Raw genomic sequence first — 21,148 nt, 5'->3', positions numbered from 1 at the left:
TATAGTGTGTTAAACTGTACTTTACCCACATAGATGGTTATTTTAAAAATTGCCTGCCCTATATGCAGATAAAAGTACACACATAGGGTCGCTATGTGTATAACTTTACCTGCACTGACAAGAGGCATTCCCCAGGGTTTGGAACTTTGCACATATGTTTGCTTTTTCAAAAGTATGCACACATTTTTGTCTGGAAAACCACATACAAGTTAATAGCTCTAAATGTGTGTTATTCAGTTTCCTAGGATAATTTTCAAAGTGAATGTACGCATGTATTTTCACTTTGAAAACTGGTGCAAAGTCAGTGGATAAAAATACGCTATAAGCCTTAAAATTATTCTATTATGCACATTCATATATATAGATATACAAAAAGAGTCAAACATAAGTAATCTCTCTAAACACCTTAATAGATAGATGTCGAAATTAGCATTTTGATATATCAATTACTACACCAAACCTTTAATATTACTGAATCTGAACTGGATTACTCAGTCAGAAATGCACCACAGGATGAAGCAAGTTGCAGAGAAGCCACCATATAGTATAGATCACTCTTATTTTTAATGGAAAAGGATGAGAAATATATTTATGTGTGCATATCTAATTCACACTGATCACTTCCCAATTGTATTTTTATAATAATATTAAAAGAAATAGCTAACCTTTTCAGAGCCACAATCACATGGCTCATCTCCTTCCACAATTTTGTTGCCACATGTTTGTGGAGCATGGATTGATCCAGGTAATGGAATATTCAACAGACAATCTGCTTTATGTTGTTCAATTAAATCAGTATAAGAGTCAATGCTGCATTGACTAAATGTTGATGTTGTACTGTTATAGGAAAAACAAATTTAATATGTATGCTTTGCCACATTATACTTACAGCAACTAATATTTAAAACCTGAAATATTGATTAACCAAATGAATAGGTAGATTGGTTAGATATCCCTTATCTTATGTTCCTTTCTTAAGATAACTTGTGCAATGAAATATTTTAACCACAACAATACAGTTCTTTTCTACATGCCAGTGGCAAACATATTTCTTGTATTTGGAACTCAAATTTATTTATTTAACTGATTTATAGTCTGCACAACATAAAGTACTTGGCAGAGTACAGTAATGCATAATGATCACAGCAAAGTTTGCAATATCAAAAGATAAACATATACAACAAAATCTTGTGGACTAAGAATAATAAAGAAATTAAAAACAAAATAAATTAATACATTAAAAACAGCAAAAATAAGAACCTAACAAACCTAACAGCATTTGTACACCTATAAGCTGATTATAGCCATGGAATCTGCTGTAAATAGTTAGCAAAATGCATGTCAGAAATAAAGCCTGTTTCCCAAAGTAGAATAACATTGGAGCATGTGAATATCATTGGTCAAACTGTTCCAGAGTATAAGATCTTGCTACATATAACTTTCTTTCCTTGGTTTTATCCAGGTGAAGAAGCCGGAAGAATGGGACATGTAATAAATTGTCACCTGCCAATCTTAATGCCCTTTGAGGAGCACACTGACACTCAATGGTGTATCATTTCAGCCATGGTAACTTTGATACCAGCGCATGGGCGCACATGTATGTGCATATGCTGGCTCGCAGCAAAGGATGTTGCCATTTTATAACATACTCACGTATAGATGCACATGGTATAAAATAGGCTGTACATGCTTACAGGTGCATGGAATTTTATATGGACGTGCGCATGTGTGTGCAAATGCTGTTTCTACCTGGTAAGTGGGGAGATAATTAAAACAGTTTGATTACAGTTCACCTAGATAAACGGACTTCCTAACCCCTCCAGTTAATTGACCTTCCTTTTAACCTTTTAGCTACAACCCTTAAAACCCTGCTTACCTCTTTAGTTTTTTTGTTTTCTGACAGAAGAAGTAAAGTTACATGGTAGAGGACCCCACCACACACTTGTGCACTTAAGAATTTAGGCACTGGATTAATTGAGACATCTTGGAATGTCCATACTCTGCCCCGCCCAGATTACACCAATGCCCCACCCTTTTTTTGGCAAAAAAATGTGTGCATGTACTGGGAGAGACCCACATATATATGCACTTTTTAACATCTACACAGCACGTCAGCCCAACTTCTCCAAATATCTCCCGGCTGTGGCACACATAAGGCTTTTAAAATTCACCTATAAGAACACAATGGACTAATGTATAAATTTTATAACAAATAGAGCTTCTGAGGTTGCATACCGTTGCAGTGCAAAACTTTCATTTTCATTTATGAGCTCTCACAACTTGCTAGTTTATTCCCCAAACATGAACAGCCCAAGAAATGCTGTATTATTAAAAAAAATAGAGCAGCTCAGGAACACAGAAATATTTAATACTCTGGCAGCTTAAAGAAGCCAAAATTCATGCATACAAGTCTGCCTCCTTGTGTTGTTCACCTGTTTAGTTGGATTTTCAGTTAGATAGTCCAGGAGGAAGCCAGAGGGACACAAGGGAGTAGTTGTCCTTTTCCTGCTTTGGCCAGTTCACTGGTTGACATGTTTCCCTTTCTCCTAGCTTTCTCTGATGGAGAAGTACGTCATTCAGTTGAGTTTCAGCAGCAGCTTATTGCCCTACTCAGCATCTTGACATGGGGCTTCCTGGAGAGGAGTTGCCCTTCATGCTTTGGCATTCAGGGTTTTATGCCATCTGACCTTAGAGGTCAGATCTTGCACTTGTAGTTAGGTGGGTAGGATCTGTTGCAGACACAAATACTTTTTGCCACTACTTCTCTTGCCAGATATGTGAATTCCATACCCTTTATTCCTTTTATACATATTTCGGCATTGCTCTGTATGTCCAATCCATCTTGTTATCAGTTGATAATAAACTGTAGTTTTCTTTCTGTTGGGCTCTCCAGCCCCTGCTGATTTTCAATTGCCTTGTGATAAAATAAATCTTTGCGGTCCTAATCCAAGTACTTTTTTCTCTTGCACTTGGATATTTGTGCCTTTGACTATACCCTCTGGATAAGAACATAAGAACATGCTATACTGGTTCAGACCAAGGGTCGATCAAGCCCAGCATCCTGTTTTCAACAGTGGCCAATCCAGGCCATAAGAACCTGGCAAGTACCCCAAAAACGAATTCTATTCCATGTTACAGTTGCTAGTAATAGCGGTGGTTATTATCTAAGTCAACTTAATTAATAGCAGGTAATGGACTTCTCCAAGAACTTATCCAATCCTTTCTTAAACACAACTATATTAACTGCACTAACCACATCCTCTGGCAACAAATTCCAGAGTTTAATTGTGCATTGAGTGAAAAAGAACTTTCTCCGATTAGTTTTAAATGTGCCACATGCTAACTTCATGGAGTGCTCCCTAATCTTTCTATTAGATCTTAGGCTTAACTAGTGCTAGTCAGAGTTCATAGTATTAGGAAGCTCTTGACTGTGTTTACTTTTGTGCAACTTAATGGGCTTCTTGCCCCATGCTTAGATTACACAGCTGCATATCTCCTTCCTGCATATCAGGATTTTTAACTTTCTGTTGTCCAGTCTCTTTGAGGTGAAAGACCCAACTCTTTTCCCTCCTAGAGCCCTTATGTTTCATCTTTCTCACTGAAAAAGGAAGGGGGTGGGGAAGGGTGGTGCTTCTGCACTATTTATTTATTTTTATTTATTTAAAAAATTTTTCTATACCGTCGTTAAGTTAAATACCATCACAACGGTTTACGGAAGGGCACGATAAAGAGAAATATGGGTGGTATAGATTACAAATTACTCGTGTGCCATCATAGCATGGTAACAATTTAAAATAATAAACTAGGTGTGTAAATTAAACCTGATTGTTAGGAACAAATTAGGCAGTTTGATTTTAACATTAATGTGCTTATGTAGGTTACTAAAAACCTCTAGCTTGGTGCATCCTTATTGCTCAACTATTTTTTCTCCTTTTCTTTATCTTTATAAAATGCCTGTTTAAAAAGCCAGGTTTTCAGATTAGTTTTGAATAATTTCAGATTTGTCTGTAGTCTTATTTCAAGTGGCATGGTATTCCACAGTACAGGACCAGCCAGTGACAGTGCTCTTTCCCTTACTTGCGTGAGATGTGCTGATTTGACAGAGGGGACAGTTAGTAGAGCTTTATTTGCAGATCTCAGGTTTCTTTGTGGTACGTGCACGCGCAGTGCCGTGTTAAGCCAGTCGGCTTTATCATCGTGCATTAGTTTATGGATTATACAAAGTGCTTTATATTGTATTCTTTGTTCAATTGGAAGAAGTGGAGTTCAGCAAGTGTTCCTGTAATATGGTCACTCTTTTTTTTGCCTGTCAAAACTCTGGCAGCGGAATTTTGCAATATTTGCAGAGGTCGAATTGTAGATTGAGGTAGTCCTAAAAGCAGGGAGTTACAATAACCTGTGCTAGCGAATATCATTGCTTGTAGAACTGTGTGAAAATTGGTAATCGTTAATAGAGGTTTTAGTCTTCTTAGGATCATTAGTTTTGCATAACCTTCTTTTATTTTCTGTGAGATGTGTTGTTTCATGTTTAGCTCAGGGTCAATTATTACTCCTAGATCCCTAACTCTTGTTGCTAACTCAGTGGTTTGAATATTTTTGATTGTGAATGTTGGTTGTGTGTGGTGAGTGTTTTTACGTTCCATTTTAGTGTTTTGTTAGTGAGTCCTATTTCTTTCAGTCTATTGTTTAGTATTCTGTGATTTACAGTGTCAAATGCTGCAGAGAGATCTAATAGAACCAGAATGTAGTGTGTTCCTGTGTCGAATCCTCTAAAGATATTATCTGATAGAGCTAATAGCAACGTTTCTGTACTGTAGTATTTGCGGAATCCATGTTGTGCTGGATATAGTATGTTGTTATTTTCAAGGTGGTTCGATAGTTGTTTTTGAACTGATTTTTCGATTAGTTTGGCTATTAGAGGTAAGTTGGAGATTGGTCTGTAGTTGCTCAGATTTAAGGGGTCAAGGTTCTTTTTCTTAATAATTGGCTTGATTATGGCTCCTTTCAAGGTATCTGGCATTACTCCTTCGTCTAGTGAGAGGTTGATGATTTTAGTTAATGTTGGGGTTATTGTGTCGGCTATTTTTTTAAGTTCTGTAATGGGCATGGTGTCGCTTTTGTGGGTAGCAGGGTTTAATTGCCTAATCATTTTTTCTACTTCAGGGTATGAAAGCTCCTCAAATTCAGACCAGATACTGACGTCTCTAGTGGGCATCCTAATCTCTTGTTTTGTAGTTACGGGGATTTTTTTCCTTAGATTCTCAATTTTGTCTTTAAAGAATTGGGCTACATCATTGCATTGATTTTCTTGTAGGGTTAGATGATTGATAGTGTTGTCGCATGTTAGGTTGTTTACTATATTAAATGGGGTTCTGGCATTGTTTGTAAATTTTTCTATTTTTGAGCTGTATTTGTTTTTGGTGTCTAAGATTGTTTTTTTGTAGTATGCTAGTTGTTTTCTGTACTTAGTTAGATTCTCGGTTGATTTGTTGTTTTTCAATTCTTTTTCTTTTTTTCTAAGTATCCGTTTTACTTCTTTGATTTCTTCACTGTGCTTTTCAGCAGCCTCTAGTCTGAGATTCACCTGTGTGTGAGGACTGCCATTCTGCTTGTCCTCTGAGAAAGCAAAGTTGCTTACCTGTAGCAGGTATTCTCCAAGGAGAGCAGGATGTCAGTCCTCATGAAACCTGCCCCTCTTCCCTAGGAGTGAGCTTTTTCCATGTATTTGCTATATCATAGACTGAGGGACTCTACCTGAAAGAAGGGGAGGGGGCTACAGCTGAATGTGCTCAGTAGAGAATGCTGAAAGCTCTAGAACAGGGGTGGGCAAGTCCGGTCCTCGAGGGCTGCAAACCAGTCGGGTTTTCAGGATACCCCTAATGAATATGCATGAAATAGATTTGCATACAACTGAGGCAGTGTGTATGCAGGTCTCTCTCATGCATATTCATTAAGGATATCCTGAAAACCCGACTGGTTTGCAGCCCTCGAGGACCGGAATTGCCCACCCCTGCTCTAGAATATTTGAGATCAAAGTTCCATGCTAGGCTCCATCAGATGTCAGCCATGTGTGAATATTGCCATCCCACTTGTCCTTGGAGCATGTTTCTTTTTAACCTGATTAAAACTACAGTTGCTTCGGTAGCCCAAGCCATTTATCCAGGTAAATTGCTATTTACTCAGCCACATTACCTTGAAAATGGTCCCCCATGTTTAGAAGTGATTCCTAAATGAATCAAAAAACCATTAAGTGTAAGAATAGTCAAATCAAATACTATAACATAATCTCACTTCAAACAAATATTCAAGAGAAACAAGGAACACTTAAATATTCAATAAATCGTGTAATGACTTTCATATAGCACTAGGGCTGCATATCACAATCATTGGTCATAATATATTAATGTGTAACCTTATTTGACAACTGTGAATACTTTTTTTTAGATAATTTTTTCTTTTGAACAAAAAAGAAACAATCACTTGGAACCATACTTATCTTTGTGCTTGATCCTCCAGGAGAAAACCATGTTATGCAGGCAATGTGTGAGCATCCAAAAATCTAGTTGTGTATTTCATGCTTTCTTACAGCCCCAGCCCCATTGCAATGTTTTGGAACCATACTTCCTTCTTCAGGGTACACCCTCTTGCACTCTTCTCATTTATGACAACCCTGGGTTGCAGACCAGAGTTTCCTGCATAAATGGAGCGTTTACTATTGCTGTCCGCTGCTGCTCACAGATGCCAGAATTGATTCATCTGTGAGCAGCAGCAGACAGCAGTAGTGAATGCTCCATTTATTTATGCAGGAGAATCTGATCTGAAACCCAGGATTGTCATAAATGAGAAGTGTGCAAGTGGGTATACCCCTTAAGTAGGAAGCACGGTTCCAAAACATTGTAGCAGGGCTGGGCCTGGAAGAAAGCATGAAATGCTTTATTGATTACATAATAAATAAACAATCCAAACAATCCAAACAAATTAACGCTTCACGGATGCTTCTTAGACGCAGCTTGCATTTGCAAGCTATTTACATACAGTATCGAGCGGTAGGTGAGCTGGACTGTGCGTGCGGCAACCGCGGGTGCGCCCGGCACTAACGCAGCTCTTCCTACCACTCCTTACTGTATCGGCCTGTTAGCTGGATAAGACTTATCTGGCTAAGTAGCATTTTATATAAGGATACTCAGCAGCATAATCATGCTGCTGAATATCCATGTAAGTTAGGCTTGGATTTATCAAAATGCACTAAATATTGCAAGTGATAGGAAAAGGGGTGTGTTTTATGGTAATAGGCAGTTTATTGCAAAGTGCACTATCTTAGTGCTTCGCATAGATATTAGTGCAATTGTGATAACCTATTTGCATTAAGTGCCAGAAGTTTTGTATTTCCGACATTCAACCACTGGAAGGACCATTTTTAGTAGTTTAAGCTGCTGGAGAGCCAACCTAGCTATCAGGGCCCTCCTAACCACTGGGGGGGGAGGGGGGGGAGGGGAGGAGAGAGGGAGACTAGCCATAATGCCCTCATACTAGGTAGGTATTTATATCTCTATAGGATGCCCACCTGTTGCTGAATATCCTTATATAAAATGCTACTTAGTGGATCAGGCCCTTAGCTGCATAAGTAGTGATATTCAGACTTATCCATTTAAGTTAACAGGATAAGTTTGACCTGACATAGAGTATGTCTAACTTAGCTGGATAAGACTTACCTGGCTAAGTAGTATTTTATATAAAGATATTCAGCAGCAGGTGGGCCTCCATTAGAGATATAAATACATACCTAGTATGAGGGCATTATCGCTAGTCTCTCTCTCTCTCCCCCCACCAGTGGTTAGGAGGGCCCTGATAGCTAGGCTGGCTCTCCAGCAGATTATGCTGCTGAATATACGCAAAGTTGGAAAAATGCATGTTCGAGTGTGAATCCCTGCCGTTCCTGGGTTATATAGTTTCCTCGACCGGTTTCCGGATGGACCCTGAGAAAGTCTCAGCCATCACCAAATGGCCTCGCCCCACGGGATTAAAAGCTTTGCAACGTTTTCTAGGATTCGCCAACTTCTACAGGCATTTTATTCCTCAGTACTTATGCAGAGTGGCTCCCCTCACGGCACTAACTCGCAAGGGGGCCGATGCTAAATCCTGGCCAGACTCAGCTATCCAAGCTTTTGAGGACCTCAAACAAGCCTTTTTGGCTTGTTTGAGGGATCAGGGTGCTTGCGTCACCCTGATCCCCAGCGACCGTTTGTGGTTGAAGTGGATGCCTCTAACCTCGCGGTCGGGGCCTTACTCAGCCAGTATTCCCTGGCAGGACAGTTACTTCCTTGTTCTTACTACTCAAAGAAATTCTCGCTCGCTGAAAGTAATTACAGCATAGGAGACAAAGAGCTCCTAGCTATCAAACTAGCGTTCGAAGAGTGGAGACAATGGCTAGAGGGAGCCCTCCACCCTATAACAGTCTATACATACCATAAGAACCTCGAGTTCCTCTTTCCTCAAGTTCCTATTTCAAGCACAGAGGCTGAATCCTCGTCAAGCTAGATGGTCCCTCTTTTTCAGTCGCTTCAACTTCTCCCTTCAGTACCGACCCGCCTGTAAAAATATTAAAGCTGACACACTGTCTTGGACCTTTGTTCCGGATGAGGATAAAGATCCCCCTCAATACATCCTAGACCCTCCAAGGTTCAACTAGCCTCCACGACAGTCACGTCCCAGGAAAGAACCGTGGTCCCCAAACGTCTGTGTAAGGAGGTACTTTCCTGGGCGCACGACTCCTTAACGGGCGGACATGCTGGACAAGAAAGAACTTTAGAACTCCTAAACCGCTACTACTGGTGGCCCAATGTACGGAGAGACGTTCGAACCTACGTAAGCTCCTGCCCCACCTGTGCCAAGCAAAAACCCCTATCCAGAGCCCCTTGGGGTCTGCTCCAGCCACTCCCAGTCCCCACGGAACCATGGATGCATATCGCCACCGATTTTATTGTGGATTTGCCCCAGTCGCAAGGAAACATGGTAATCTGGGTCACTGTGGACCGCTTTTCTAAAATGGTCCATTTTGTGCCTCTACCCAAGCTACCGTCGGCCCCAGAGCTAACGTTACTCTTTGCTAAATATGTCTTCCGCCTTCACGGACTCCCTCAAGACATCGTGTCTGACTGCGGGCCACAGTTCACCGCCCGCTATTGGAAGGCCCTGTGCAAATGCTTCAAGGTCCAACTCAGCTTCACCACAGCCTTCCACCCCCAAAGCAATGGCCAGGCCGAACGTATGAATCGTTCTCTAAAGACATTTCTCCGAGCCTTTACGAATGAAAAACAGAACAATTGGGCCGAGCTTCTATCCTGGGCCGAGTTCTCCTACAATAATCAGGTCCACACCGCTACTGGACATTCTCCATTCCAAATTGTCTATGGGAGACAACTGAAACCTCCTCTGCCTCTGGATACTTCTTCGGCCTTACCAGCAGTCCATCTATCAGTCCAATGTCTACGAGGTTTGTGGAAAACCATTCAAAACAAACTCTCTGCCGCTTCCCGCAAAGCTAAACGGGTTGCTGACCAATACTGTCATCCAGCTCCAGAGTTCCATCCTGGGGACCGTGTCTGGCTCAGTACTAAAAACATTCATCTAAGGCTACCTTCGAGAAGGTTAGTGCCCAAGTTTTGTGGACCATTTCGGGTAGCCGAAAGGGTGAGAATGGTTTCCTAATGACTCCGACTTCCTTCTTCCATGCATATCCACAATGTGTTCCACGTTTCTCTTCTCAAACCAGTACTGCTCTCTCACTTCCACTGCAAACCACCAGAAGACACTCTCCATACCACGGCCGATGACCCTACTTATCAAGTTCGAGAGGTGCTGGATGCTCGCTTTTGTAACCGTCGCTGGGAATACCTTCTAGCTTTGGAGAACTGCGGAGATGAGGATAACACTTGGGAGCCTGCCCGAAACATCTTGGACAAGTCTCTTCTTCAACAATTTCATCTAGAGCATCCCAGAAAACCTGGACCTTGTAAGAGGGGGCGTTAAAGGGGGGGGGGTACTGTTGCGCTCCCGACCACCTCCCACTCAGTCGGGCTCGGGGCCGTTTACCTTCCTCCAGACCGCGGTAAGGAACGCAGCTGCCCTGGCTCGGTAGGCCGCATGGTCTCGGCGTCTCCTCGTGGGGACGCCGCCGAAAGCCCTCTAAACTCCACCCACCGCATCTGCCACACGCGCGCACGTAAGCAGGGCAGTTAAGGTCCCGCACCCGGAAGTCCCGGACCGCCCTCGGAGTGATGTCAGACGCCGGCAGAGTATATTACCTGGCGTCTGGCTCCTTTGATTCGCCTTGCAATGAGGTTCCTTCTGCGAATTAGTTGCGTTCCTGTTCTGCTGCTGCTGATACCTGGTTCCTGACTCCGGTTTGTTCCTGATACTCTTTATCGCTGCCTGCCTCGACCTCGGACCTGCTCTTGACTTCTCTTGCCTCAGCCCTCCGGTCCTGATGCTGATACCTGGTTCCTGACTCCGGTTAGTTCCTGATACTCTTGATCGCTGCCTGCCATGACATCGGACCTGCTCTTGACTTCTCTTGCCTCAGCCCTCTGGTCCTGCTGCTGACACCTGGTTCCTGACTCCAGTTAGTTCCTGATACTCTTGATCGCTGCCTGCCACGACCTTGGACCTGCTCTTGACTTCTCTTGCCTCAGCCCTCAGGTCCTGCTGCTGATACCTGGTTCCTGACTCCGGGTTGTTCCTTAGACTCTTGAACACTGTCTGCCCCAGCTCCAGTAACCACCAGCGCCCCGGCCTCTGGTAGTAGTCCCTGCGGTCCAGTCCCTACGGGCTCCTCCTGGGGGGACCCTGGGTCCGCAAGGGTGAATACCTCGCCTCTCCAGCTCCAGCTCCGCCTCCTGGCCTTCCTAGTAAAGACTCTTTCCTTCCAGGCCGGCCCAAGGATCCACTGTTCTCCCGAGTACAACACTTTCTGTGGGGAGCCGTACAGTCTAGGTAGAATGCTAGAGCCCATTTACAGTCGAGGATATGCAGAGCCTGCTCGCCTGGATTGGAGTGGGGCCTGGGAAAAAAGGTTGGTAGTATGATGGATTGATTGAGGTGAAAATCCGAAACTACCTTAGGTAAAAATTTAGGGTGAGTGCGGAGTACTGCCTGGTCCTCCAGAAGTTTAGTGTAAGGCGGATAGGTAACTAGGGCCTGTAATTCATTAATTATGTGAGCTGAAGTCATCACCAAAAGGAAAATCACTTTCCATGTGAGATATTGGAGTTCACAAGAGTGAAGAGGCTTGAATGGTGGTTTCATGAGCTGACCCAAAACTAGATTAAGGTCCCAAGAAGGGGCCGGAGGACACAGTGGAGGCTTGAGGTGAAGCCAGCCTTTCAAAAAACGTGTTACCAGGGGTTGTACTGATATTGGAACATCCCCGATACCTTTATGGAAGGCGGCTACCATACTGACATACATTCTGATGGAGGAAGTTTTCAGACCTGACTCTGACAAGTGCCAGAGATAGTCCAGAAACTTCGGAATTGGACAGGTAAACGGGTCAAGGGCCTGAGAAGAGCACCATGACGTGAATCTGTTCCATTTGTTTGAGTAAGACTTTCTTGTGGAAGGCTTCTGTGAAGCAATCAGGACACGGAAAACTGGTTCAGAAAGGTTAAGTGGTTGAAGGATTAACCTTTAAACATCCATGCTGTCAGGGACAAGGCTTGAAGATTGGGGTGGTGAAGGCACCTGTTATTTTGAGTGATTAGAAGTGGGTCTGTTCCTAAAGCAATGTGCCTGCGAATGGAGAGATCCTGAAGTATTGGAAAACACACTTGGTGCACCCAGTGGGGTGCTATCAGGATCATGGTTCCTTTTTCCTGACGTAACTTCACGAGAGTCTTCGAGAGAAGTGGAAGTGGAGGCAATGCGTATAGGAGACGGTTGCCCATGAGAGGGAGAACGCGTCTCTTGGTGGATAATGTTGGCTGTGAGTGAGAGAGCAGAAATTGCCTACTTTGCGATTCTGGGGTGATGCAAAGAGGTCTATCTGGGGATATCCCCACTGCCGGAATATGGAGTTCGCTAATGAAGGGTTGAGAGACCATTCGTGCGGTTGAAAAGTGCGACTCAGCTTTAAGCCAACACATTGTCCACTCCCGGCAAGTAGGTGCCCTGAGGTACATCGAGTGGGAGAGGGCTTCCGCCCATATCTGTGCAGATTCCTGACACAGAAGGTAGGAGCCTGTCCCTCCCTGTTTGTTGATGTACCACATTGCCACCTGGTTGTCCGTTTGGATCAGGATTACTTGATTGGAGAGGCGATCCTGAAATACCCTGAGAGCATATCTGATTGCTCTTAGCTCCAGGAAATTTATTTGGTGTTTGGCTTCCTCTGGAGACCAAGAACCTTCTGTCTGCAGATCAGCCACATGGGCTCCCCATCCGAAGTTGGAAGCATCGGTGGTGAGAATTATTTGAGGGTCTGGTGCCTGAAAGGGCAAGCCCTGTAGAAGATTGATTTCATTTGTCCACCAGGTGAGAGACAGATGGAGTGAGTCAGTTACATGGACTGTGGTCGACAGAGGCTGAATGTATTGAGTCCATTTTGCCTGTAGAGTCCACTGTGTGACTCTCATGCCAAACGGACCATTGAGGTGACCTGAACTGTGGACGCCATGTGTCCCAGGAGGATGAGAAAAACGGTGTGCAGTCAATGAGTGTTGAGACTGCAGCTGATGCACCAGAAACATGAGAGTGAGAGCTCGCTGTTGAGGTAGGAAAGCCTTTGCCTGCAAGGTGTCCAAGTCTGCCCCAATGAACGATAAGGTTTGAGATGGGACTAAGCAGGATTTGTCGTAATTGAGAAATGAGAGTGTGTAAGGTGAGATGTAGGGATGACAGAGCAGCTTGCTGAGTTGAAGCCCTGATTAACCAATCGTCTAGATAGGGGTAGACATGAACACCTTGAGTCCTGAGGAAGGCTGCAACTACGACGAGGCATTTTGTGAACACTCATGGTGCAGACGCGAGGCCGAATGGAAGCATTCGGTACTGATAGTGCTTATGGCCTACTAGAAACCTCAGGTATTTGTGATGAGATGGAATGATCAAGATATGAGTGTAAGCATCCTGAAGGTCTAGAGAGCAGAGCCAGTCTCTTCTTTGTAGAAGAGGAAGAAGAGAGCCGAAGGTTACCATCTTGAACTTTTCTCTCTGGAGGTACTTGTTTAGGGCTCGTAGATCCAGGATTGGACGAACGCCTCCCGATTTTTTGGGGATTAGAAAGTACCGGGAATAGAACCCTAGGCCTTGCTGAGGGGATGGTCCTAGTTCTATTGCTGCAGAATGGAGTAGGAGGGAGACTTGCTGTTCCAGGAGCAGTGAGTGGTCAGATGTTTTCCACATCCTTAGAGGCGGGGAATCGGCGGGAGGGAGAGAAAGTTGAGATGATATCCTTGAGCTATAATCGCTAGGACCCACTGGTCTGAGGTGATTGAGTGCCATTTGTTGTTGAAATGGCACAATCGACCTCCCACTGGTATGTGGGGTAACGGAAGCTGGCTGCTGCTCTCTATGTGAGAGTCAAAAGCCAGAAGCAGGGCCCGGCTGAGGGGCTGTTTGTGGCTTTTGTTTCCGGGTCTGATGAGACTGTGCTTTGACAAATGGTCTCGTAGAATGGGATCTGGCTGGTGGCGGGTAAGACTTCTTCGGTCTGAAGAATGACTTTTTAGAGTACTTCTGGAAAGGCTGTTTGGAAGGATAGTCCGAAGGTATCAAAGAGAGCTGTCTCAGAGTCTCATGATGGTCCTTTAATTCAGCCACTGTCTTTTGAATCTGCTCGCCAAAGAGATTGTCTCCTACTCAGGGCAAAGGTCTGAAGACTTGAGCCAGGCCCATCGTCTTGCTGAAATAGCTGCTGCAGATACTCTGGTTTCAGGGTCAAATATGTCATAACATGATCTGATCTCATGTTTGCCTGCCTCAAACCCTTTGTTAACTAGGGTTTGAAGTTGGTCTTGAAGTGACTGAGACATAGAGTCTGACAAGTCTTGTATCTGCTTAAAAATGACCCTATTATATTGGGTCAAATAAAGCTGATAAACGGCAATTCGGGAGATAGCTTTGATCCTTGAAAGACTCGGCGACCAATGACATCTAAAAAGTTCTGTTCCTTGCCAGGGGGAAAAGAAGTGTGAGGTTTTGACCTTTTTGCTCTCTTTTGCGCAGATTCAACCACCACAGATTGGTGATCCAGTTGTGGCTTCTAAAAACCTGGAGCTGACTGCACCAAATAGGTAGTGTCAGCTTTTCTGTGGACTGGTGCAATGGAGCCAGGATGTTCCCAGTTCTTCTTGAGGAGGTCCAGAAGAACGTGGTGGATAGGGATGGAGGTTATTTCCTTGGGAGCATCCAAGAATTAAAGTAACTCCATCAACTGGTGTCTATCGTCCTGTTCAGTCTGTAATTGGAAAGGAACCAATTCAGACATTTCCTTCACAAAATTTATGAAAGAGAGGTCTTCTGGAGGAGAACGCTTCCTACTCTCAGTGGGTGAAGGTGGTGATGGAAAATCATCAGTGTCTGGTGAGGAGTCATCAGTCCAGGTATTATAAAGATCAGTACCTGTCCCTCTAGGAACTAGAGGGGGACAGGGTGGTTGGATACCTGAAGGCCCCGGTCTAGGCTCCAAAGGCATCGAAGAATAACTGGAGGCACCAATGAAGGCATCGAAGGCCCTGGTGCGGGCATCGAAGGCATCGATGGATGGCTCGATGGTGCTGATGGGCGAGTCAGCATTGATGGAATCGGTGGGGATGGTCATATCGGCCTCGATGGCTGAGGCAAAGCTCCCAATGGAGGGATGTGGAACGGTGTTTCTCCTCCCGATGACAGAATAAGTGGGGATGGCACCAGAGCCATCAGTGACCCAGGGTCCATTGGTAGAAAAGCGGCCATAAGCGCTTCCATCCTGGAGAGCAGCGGTGCCAATGCTGCTGGAATCGGGTCGATGGGCGGTTCCACAATCTGTACTGGTGTCGGTGCTGGAGGAACCTGACGTCGTTGCATCGCCTTGTCAATGGCCTCCTGAACCATCCGGTCCAGTTCTTCTCGGAAACCTGGAGCAAGCAGCCCCGGCTCCGGAACAGAAGGAGATATAGGTACGGCAGGAGGGACCACCGTTAAAGGCAGAGTCGCGGCTCCCGATGCCCTGTCAGGCGAGGGTTGCCTCGGTGACCCGGTTGCTGAAAAGGTCGGTGCCTTTTCTGGATGGGGTTTCTTTGACGGTGGCTCGGACGATGGCGAGGTCGATGATTTCGCTCCCTCGATGGTCCGAGTCTTACGGTGCCGATGATGATGTTTCTCCCTACGATTCCCTCGGTACTGAGGGGGAGTAGAGGGTGTCGAAGGCCGAGAAGTCGTCGATGCCAGATGGTCACCTGCCGGTGGTCGATGCTGGAGCGAAGTTGATGGTGCTGGTTCAGACAACGTCGATGCAATGGATGGAGTCGGGATTTGAGCATGGAAGAGAAGTTCCATCTTCTCCATTCTGTCCTTGCGACCTTTTGGTGTCATTAGGGCACATTTGGTGCAGGTCAAAACATCGTGCTCTCGTCCAAGACACATTACACAGACTTTATGGGGGTCTGTAATGGACATGGTGTGAGTACAGTCTGGGCACCGACGAAACCCCAACACCATTGCCATAGAAAAAAATCGAGCTGCAGTACGGTCAATGGCCAGTAGGCCATGAGCACCAAACTCAACGGTAATCGACGGAAAACAGGTAAAAACTTACCAGAGTACCGCGGTCTGAATAAAGTTAAAGGAGGGACCCCTGTGGGGCAAATTAACTCTTAGCAATTCCGTGAGGAAAATTCCTGTCAGGAATCTCTGCAGAGTTCCTTAACCGCGAGGCTACTGCTGTGCGGAAAAAAGAAGACTGAAGGGGGACCCCTGCTGGCTGCAGGGTTAGTGCCATGCTGGGCATGCCCAGTAGGGGCCAGTCAAAGTTCTAGAAACTTTTACAGAAGTTTTCCATGATTGGGCTCCATCCTGTGATGTCACCCATATGTGAGGACTACCATCCTGCTTGTCCTGTGAGAAATATTGGTACAGCAGTGCTCTTTTAAGCCAAATCCCCAGTAGGCCTCTTTTGGCATTAAAAATTTGATGTGTGCACATACAGCTGTCTGTGTAGTAGTGGACATCAAGGCACTGCATTGTGTGTCTGTGGGCAGTTTTCCAGACTCACCTATATTGATACAGTAGTGCTCTTTTAAGCCAAATCCCCAGACTCACATATATTGGTACAGAGGTGTTCATTCACCAATACAGAAATAATTATTTTAATTGAAATCCCTAGTAGGCAGTGACATTAATTACTTGATGTCAGGGAAAGGTAGACGAGTGATAGGGACTGGCAGAGGAGGCACTTCAAAAGGCAGTGCCAGTCCCCTATTAAAGTTAAAAAGGGAGCTGTTCCAATCTAAAATCTCTGGAGGGGCAGGCAGTTCCATCCGGAAAAAAATGAAATTTAAAGATGATGCACCGCCACCACCTGTTTCTGACCCTGTAGTTTTGGAGGTGAGGGAAGGGGAGGCTGAGTCATGCAAGACAAAAGGGCAAGACCCAAAAGCAGCAGTGTGACAGCAGACTCGACTTAGCGTTGAAAATGTAGCGCAGGCACTGTTTGCTTCTGATTCCGATGAAGAATCATCTTGTGTGGGATTCTCATCATAAGAAATGGAATAAATAGTGGCTGAAGAAGGTTTAGGAGCATTAGTTAGTTCTGTCTTAGCCTCCACATCAGTGCTGCATGGGAGAGATGAAACCGATGATGATGAGGAGAAAGAGCAGTCAGCGCAGGCACAGAGTGTGACTGATGCCCCTGGCATTGCTTCTCAGGGTACACCCACTATTTTAACTCCAGTGCCAGCATCCACCCTGAAGGCTATAGAGAAGAGATCATGAAAGAAATCTGTGGTCTAGAGCTACTTTAAAGTGACGGAGGACCCGCGTATTCCTCAGTGTAATTACTGTGTCACGGCTATTAGCAGAGGCAAGCAAATGGGACATCTAACTAATTTTGGCATGATGCATCAAATGCAGAAGCAAAACCCTACAGTACTGCCATCTGGTGGAATTCCACCTTTTTGATGCTGCAGAGGTTAGTGGAGCTGCAGACACCCCTTCATGAACTTGGTTCAATGGACATAGGTATGCGTAATAGGGATGTGAATCATTTTTTGACAATTTAAAAAACCGTCAGATAATTTTTAAATCGTCAAAAATCGTTAGAGTCGCGATACAATAGAAATTCCCCCGATTTATCGTGAAAAACCGTAAATCAGGGGAGAGGGGGAGGGCGGGAAAACAGGCACACCAAAACAACCCCTAAACCCACCCCGACCCTTTAAAACAAATCCCCCACCCTCCTGAACCCCCCCAAAATGTTTTAAATTACCTGGTGGTCCAGTGGGGGGGGGGGGTCCCGGCGCGATCTCCCACTCTCGGGCCATCGGCGCCATTTTGGCTGCCACTAATATAAATGGCGCCAATGGCCCGATAAAAAAAACCCCCACCCAACCCTTTAAAATTACACCCTTAGCCTCCCCCACTCTCTCGACCCCCCCCAAAAACATTTTACACATACCTGGTGGTCCAGGGGGGCCGCAGGGAGCGATCTCCCATTCCCACGCTATCAGCTGCGCTAAAAAAAAAAATGGCGCCGATGGCCCTTTACCCTTACCATGTAACAGGGCAAAGGTAGCGCTGGCACCATTTTGAATATTGGCAATACGGCCCGTGTGCAGGAGATTGTTCCCGGGCCCCCACTGGACCCCCAGGGACTTTTGGCCAGCTTGGGGGGGCCTCCTGACCCCCACAAGACTTGCCAAAAGTCCAGCGGGGGTCTGGGAGCGACCTCCTGCACTCCGGCCGTATTGCCAGTATTCAAAATGGTCATAGGGGCTGACGGTCGGCCCCTATGACATAGTGAGGGCAAAGGTAGTGCCAGCACCATTTTCAATACTGGCAATCCGGCCGGAGTGCAGGAGGTCGCTCCCGGACCCCCGCTGGACTTTTGGCAAGTCTTGTGGGGGTCAGGAGGCCCCCCCCAAGCTGGCCAAAGTCCCTGGGAGTCCAGCAGGGGCCTGGGAACAATCTCCTGCATGCGGGCCGTATTGCCAATATTCAAAATGGCGCCGGCGCTATCTTTGCCCTGTTACATGGTAAGGGCAAAGGGCCATCAGCGCCATTTTTTTTTTAGCGCAGCTGATAGCAGAACGGGAGATCACTCCCCGCGGCCCTCCTGGACCACCAGGTATGTGTAAAAAGTTTTTTTTTGGGGGGGGGGGGCGGGAGAGTGGGGGAAGCTAAGGGGGTAATTTTAAAGGGTCGGAGTGGGAGTTTTTTTATCGGCGCGGGCCTCACTAAAAAAAATTAGTGATGTGAATTGGAATAGGAACGATTCCAATTCACATCCCGTAACGATCAGATTTCCCCCCCCCCCCCCCAGCCGAACCCGATCGTTAAAACGATCAGGCACACGATTCACATCCCTAATGCATAATCCCCTAGGGCATCATGATTGGTTAGTCATGAGTCAGCTGGTAAAAATCCTGCAGCCCTTCAAGGTTGTCACAGAGGAGCTGAGTTCCAGAAGTGCCACCTTCGCTGACATCATCCCTATAGTTAATTTTCTGGAGGAAAATTTGGAGGGCTTTAAACATGAAGAGGTAATGACAGCAGAGGTGCTGCATTGCCTGGACTTTTTGCAGAAGCAGGTGCAAGAGAGATTAAGACCTTTAACAAAAGACCACACCTACATGCTCGCCACAGTCTGTGGTCTACGTGTGAAAGTGAAACTCGCCCTACAGTTCGATTGTCTCACAGTTGTGAAGGACCTGCTGTTAGTAAAAGTCCGTGAACAGGAGCACCATAGGCAGAAACAGATTAGGCATGAAGCAGAGGAGGAAACAGTGGGCACTTCAGAAAGTAGTGCAAGCCCAAGCAGGAGCAGCACTCTGTCAGTGACAGCTAGTACTTCCTCCTTCACTTCAGTATGCCAAAGCCATGTTGCCCCTAAAAAAGCATCTTTTCTGGAAAAGGCTAGAGTGAAAGCAGCTGGCAAGAATGACTCTCAGCGCACCCAAGCAAAGGAGGCACCAGCACAAATGTCAGTGACACGGTATCTCACAGATCCCATGGAAGACATGCAGACAGATCTGCTGGCAATTTGGGCACACAAGTCCACTGTCGGGCCACACCTAGCCAAAATGGCTCAGCGATATCTGTCATATCCACCAACCAGTGTGCCCAGTGAATGTGTATTTTCAATGACAGGGGATATCATGAGGCCTCGTTGCTCAAGGCTGGCACCAGAGTTGATGGAAATGCTAGTGTTTTTGAAAATAAACATGCCTTTGCTTGGGTTTCCAAATTTTTCCTTTGAATGGCAAGATGAATAAAAGCAATTCAAAGCCTTGCAGCAGCTCCAACTGCCTCATATGCTCCAGTTAATATCAGCACATATACCTGACCTCAACCACTGTGCCTGTCTGTCCACTGTCCAGCCCTTAAGTCACTACAAGGGCCTGACCTCAACTGCTGTACCTGTCTGTCCACTGTCCAGCCCTTATGTCACTACAAGGGCCTGACCTCAAACACTGTGCCTGCCCATCCAGCTGTCTGTCCAGCCCTTACGTCACTACAATGCTGTGCCCTACTGTCCAGCCCTTACGTCACTACAAGGGTCTGACCCCAAATGATGTGCCTGTCTGCCCAGCCCTTACATCACTACAAGGGCCTGACCTTAAACACTGTGCCTGCCTGTGCAGCCCTTAGGTCACTACAAGGGCCTGAACTCAAATGCTGTGCCTGTCTGTCTAGCCTTTACGTAAATACAAGGGCCTGACCTCAAATGCTGTGTCTGTCTGTCCAGCCCTTACATCACTACAAGGGCCAGACCCCAAACGCTGTGCCTGTCTGTCCAGCCCTAATGTCACTACAAGGTCCTGACCTCAAATGCTGTGCCTGTTTGTCCAGATTGAAGCTTGGATATTTCATATGCTCAATAGTTTTCACGACCTTCATAATATGGGCCATTTCCCTTAAATCCTTCTTAGGTGCCAACACTAATGTTTCTAGTACTAAAGAAAATTTGTGGTAGTTGTACTCTACTTCAGCCCATAGTTTATAAAGACACTGTAGGGTACAAAGTCAATATAGGTTGATATTGTAGATTTGGACTTGAGTAGCAGTTTTCTTATTTCTGAGAGCTCTTCATGTTCCTTTGTCATCATCTGAAGAGCATAAGCAGTTAATAGCTTCTGGGTATTCACTAGATGCCAACAGAACCAACACACTTTCGGGGAAAACCGAATATATGGAGCCCTTTCCTGCGCATGGAAAGGGAACTCTCCGTGAGTATAGCCAGCCTATCTCTTAGTGCCCGTTGACCCATGTTGAACCAGAATCGCTGCTCACATGAAAACCTCCTCCATGTCAACTCATCACACTTTCAAGGCTCGTGCTCCACTCTAGGGGCCAACCCATTCTAGGGAGCCCTTTCCTGCGCAAAGGAAAGGGAACACTCCATGGGTGTAGCCAGCCTATCTCTTAGTGTCCGCCGACCCATGTTAAACCAGAACTGCTGCTCACATGGAAACCTCCTCCACGTCGACTCGCCACACTTTCAAGACTCGTGCTCCACTCTAGGGGCCAACCAATTCTAGGGAGCCCTTTCCTGCGCAAAGGAAAGGGAACTCTCCCCAAGTGTAGCCAGCCTATCTCTTAGTGCCCGTTGACCCATGTTGAACCAGAACCACTGCTCACATGGAAACCTCCTCCATGTCGACTCGCCACACTTTCAAGGCTCGTACTCCATTCTAGGGGCCAACCCATTCTAGGGAGCCCTTTCCTGTGCAAAGGAAAGGGAACTCTCCCCAGGTGTAGCCAGCATATCTCTTAGTGCCCACTGACCCATGTTGAACCAGAACCATTGTTCACATGGAAACCTCCTCCACGTCTACTCACCACACTTTGAAGGCTCGTGCTCCACTCTAGTGGCCAACCCATTGTAGAGAGCCCTTTCCTGCGCAAAGGAAAGGGAACTCTCCCCAGGTGTAGCCAGCCTATCTCTTAGTGCCCGCTG

The 21,148-nt window shown here is 45.8% G+C and overlaps 1 protein-coding gene across 1 annotated transcript in view; it reads right to left on the bottom strand.

The window, feature by feature from the left end:
- The window catches only part of LOC115092436 (disintegrin and metalloproteinase domain-containing protein 9-like), a 222,976-nt gene that overhangs the window by 185,570 nt on the left and 16,258 nt on the right, over positions 1–21,148 (bottom strand). Inside the window, exon 3 of the mRNA XM_029603269.1 lies at positions 666–837. Coding sequence (XP_029459129.1) covers positions 666–837 — 172 coding nt within the window. The remainder of the gene's footprint in view (positions 1–665; positions 838–21,148) is intronic.

Source organism: Rhinatrema bivittatum, chromosome 5 (genome assembly GCF_901001135.1).
Source record: "Rhinatrema bivittatum chromosome 5, aRhiBiv1.1, whole genome shotgun sequence".
NCBI lineage: Eukaryota > Metazoa > Chordata > Amphibia > Gymnophiona > Rhinatrematidae > Rhinatrema > Rhinatrema bivittatum.
Note: the sequence above shows the minus strand (reverse complement) of the source record. Positions and strands in the feature narration are given on the sequence as shown.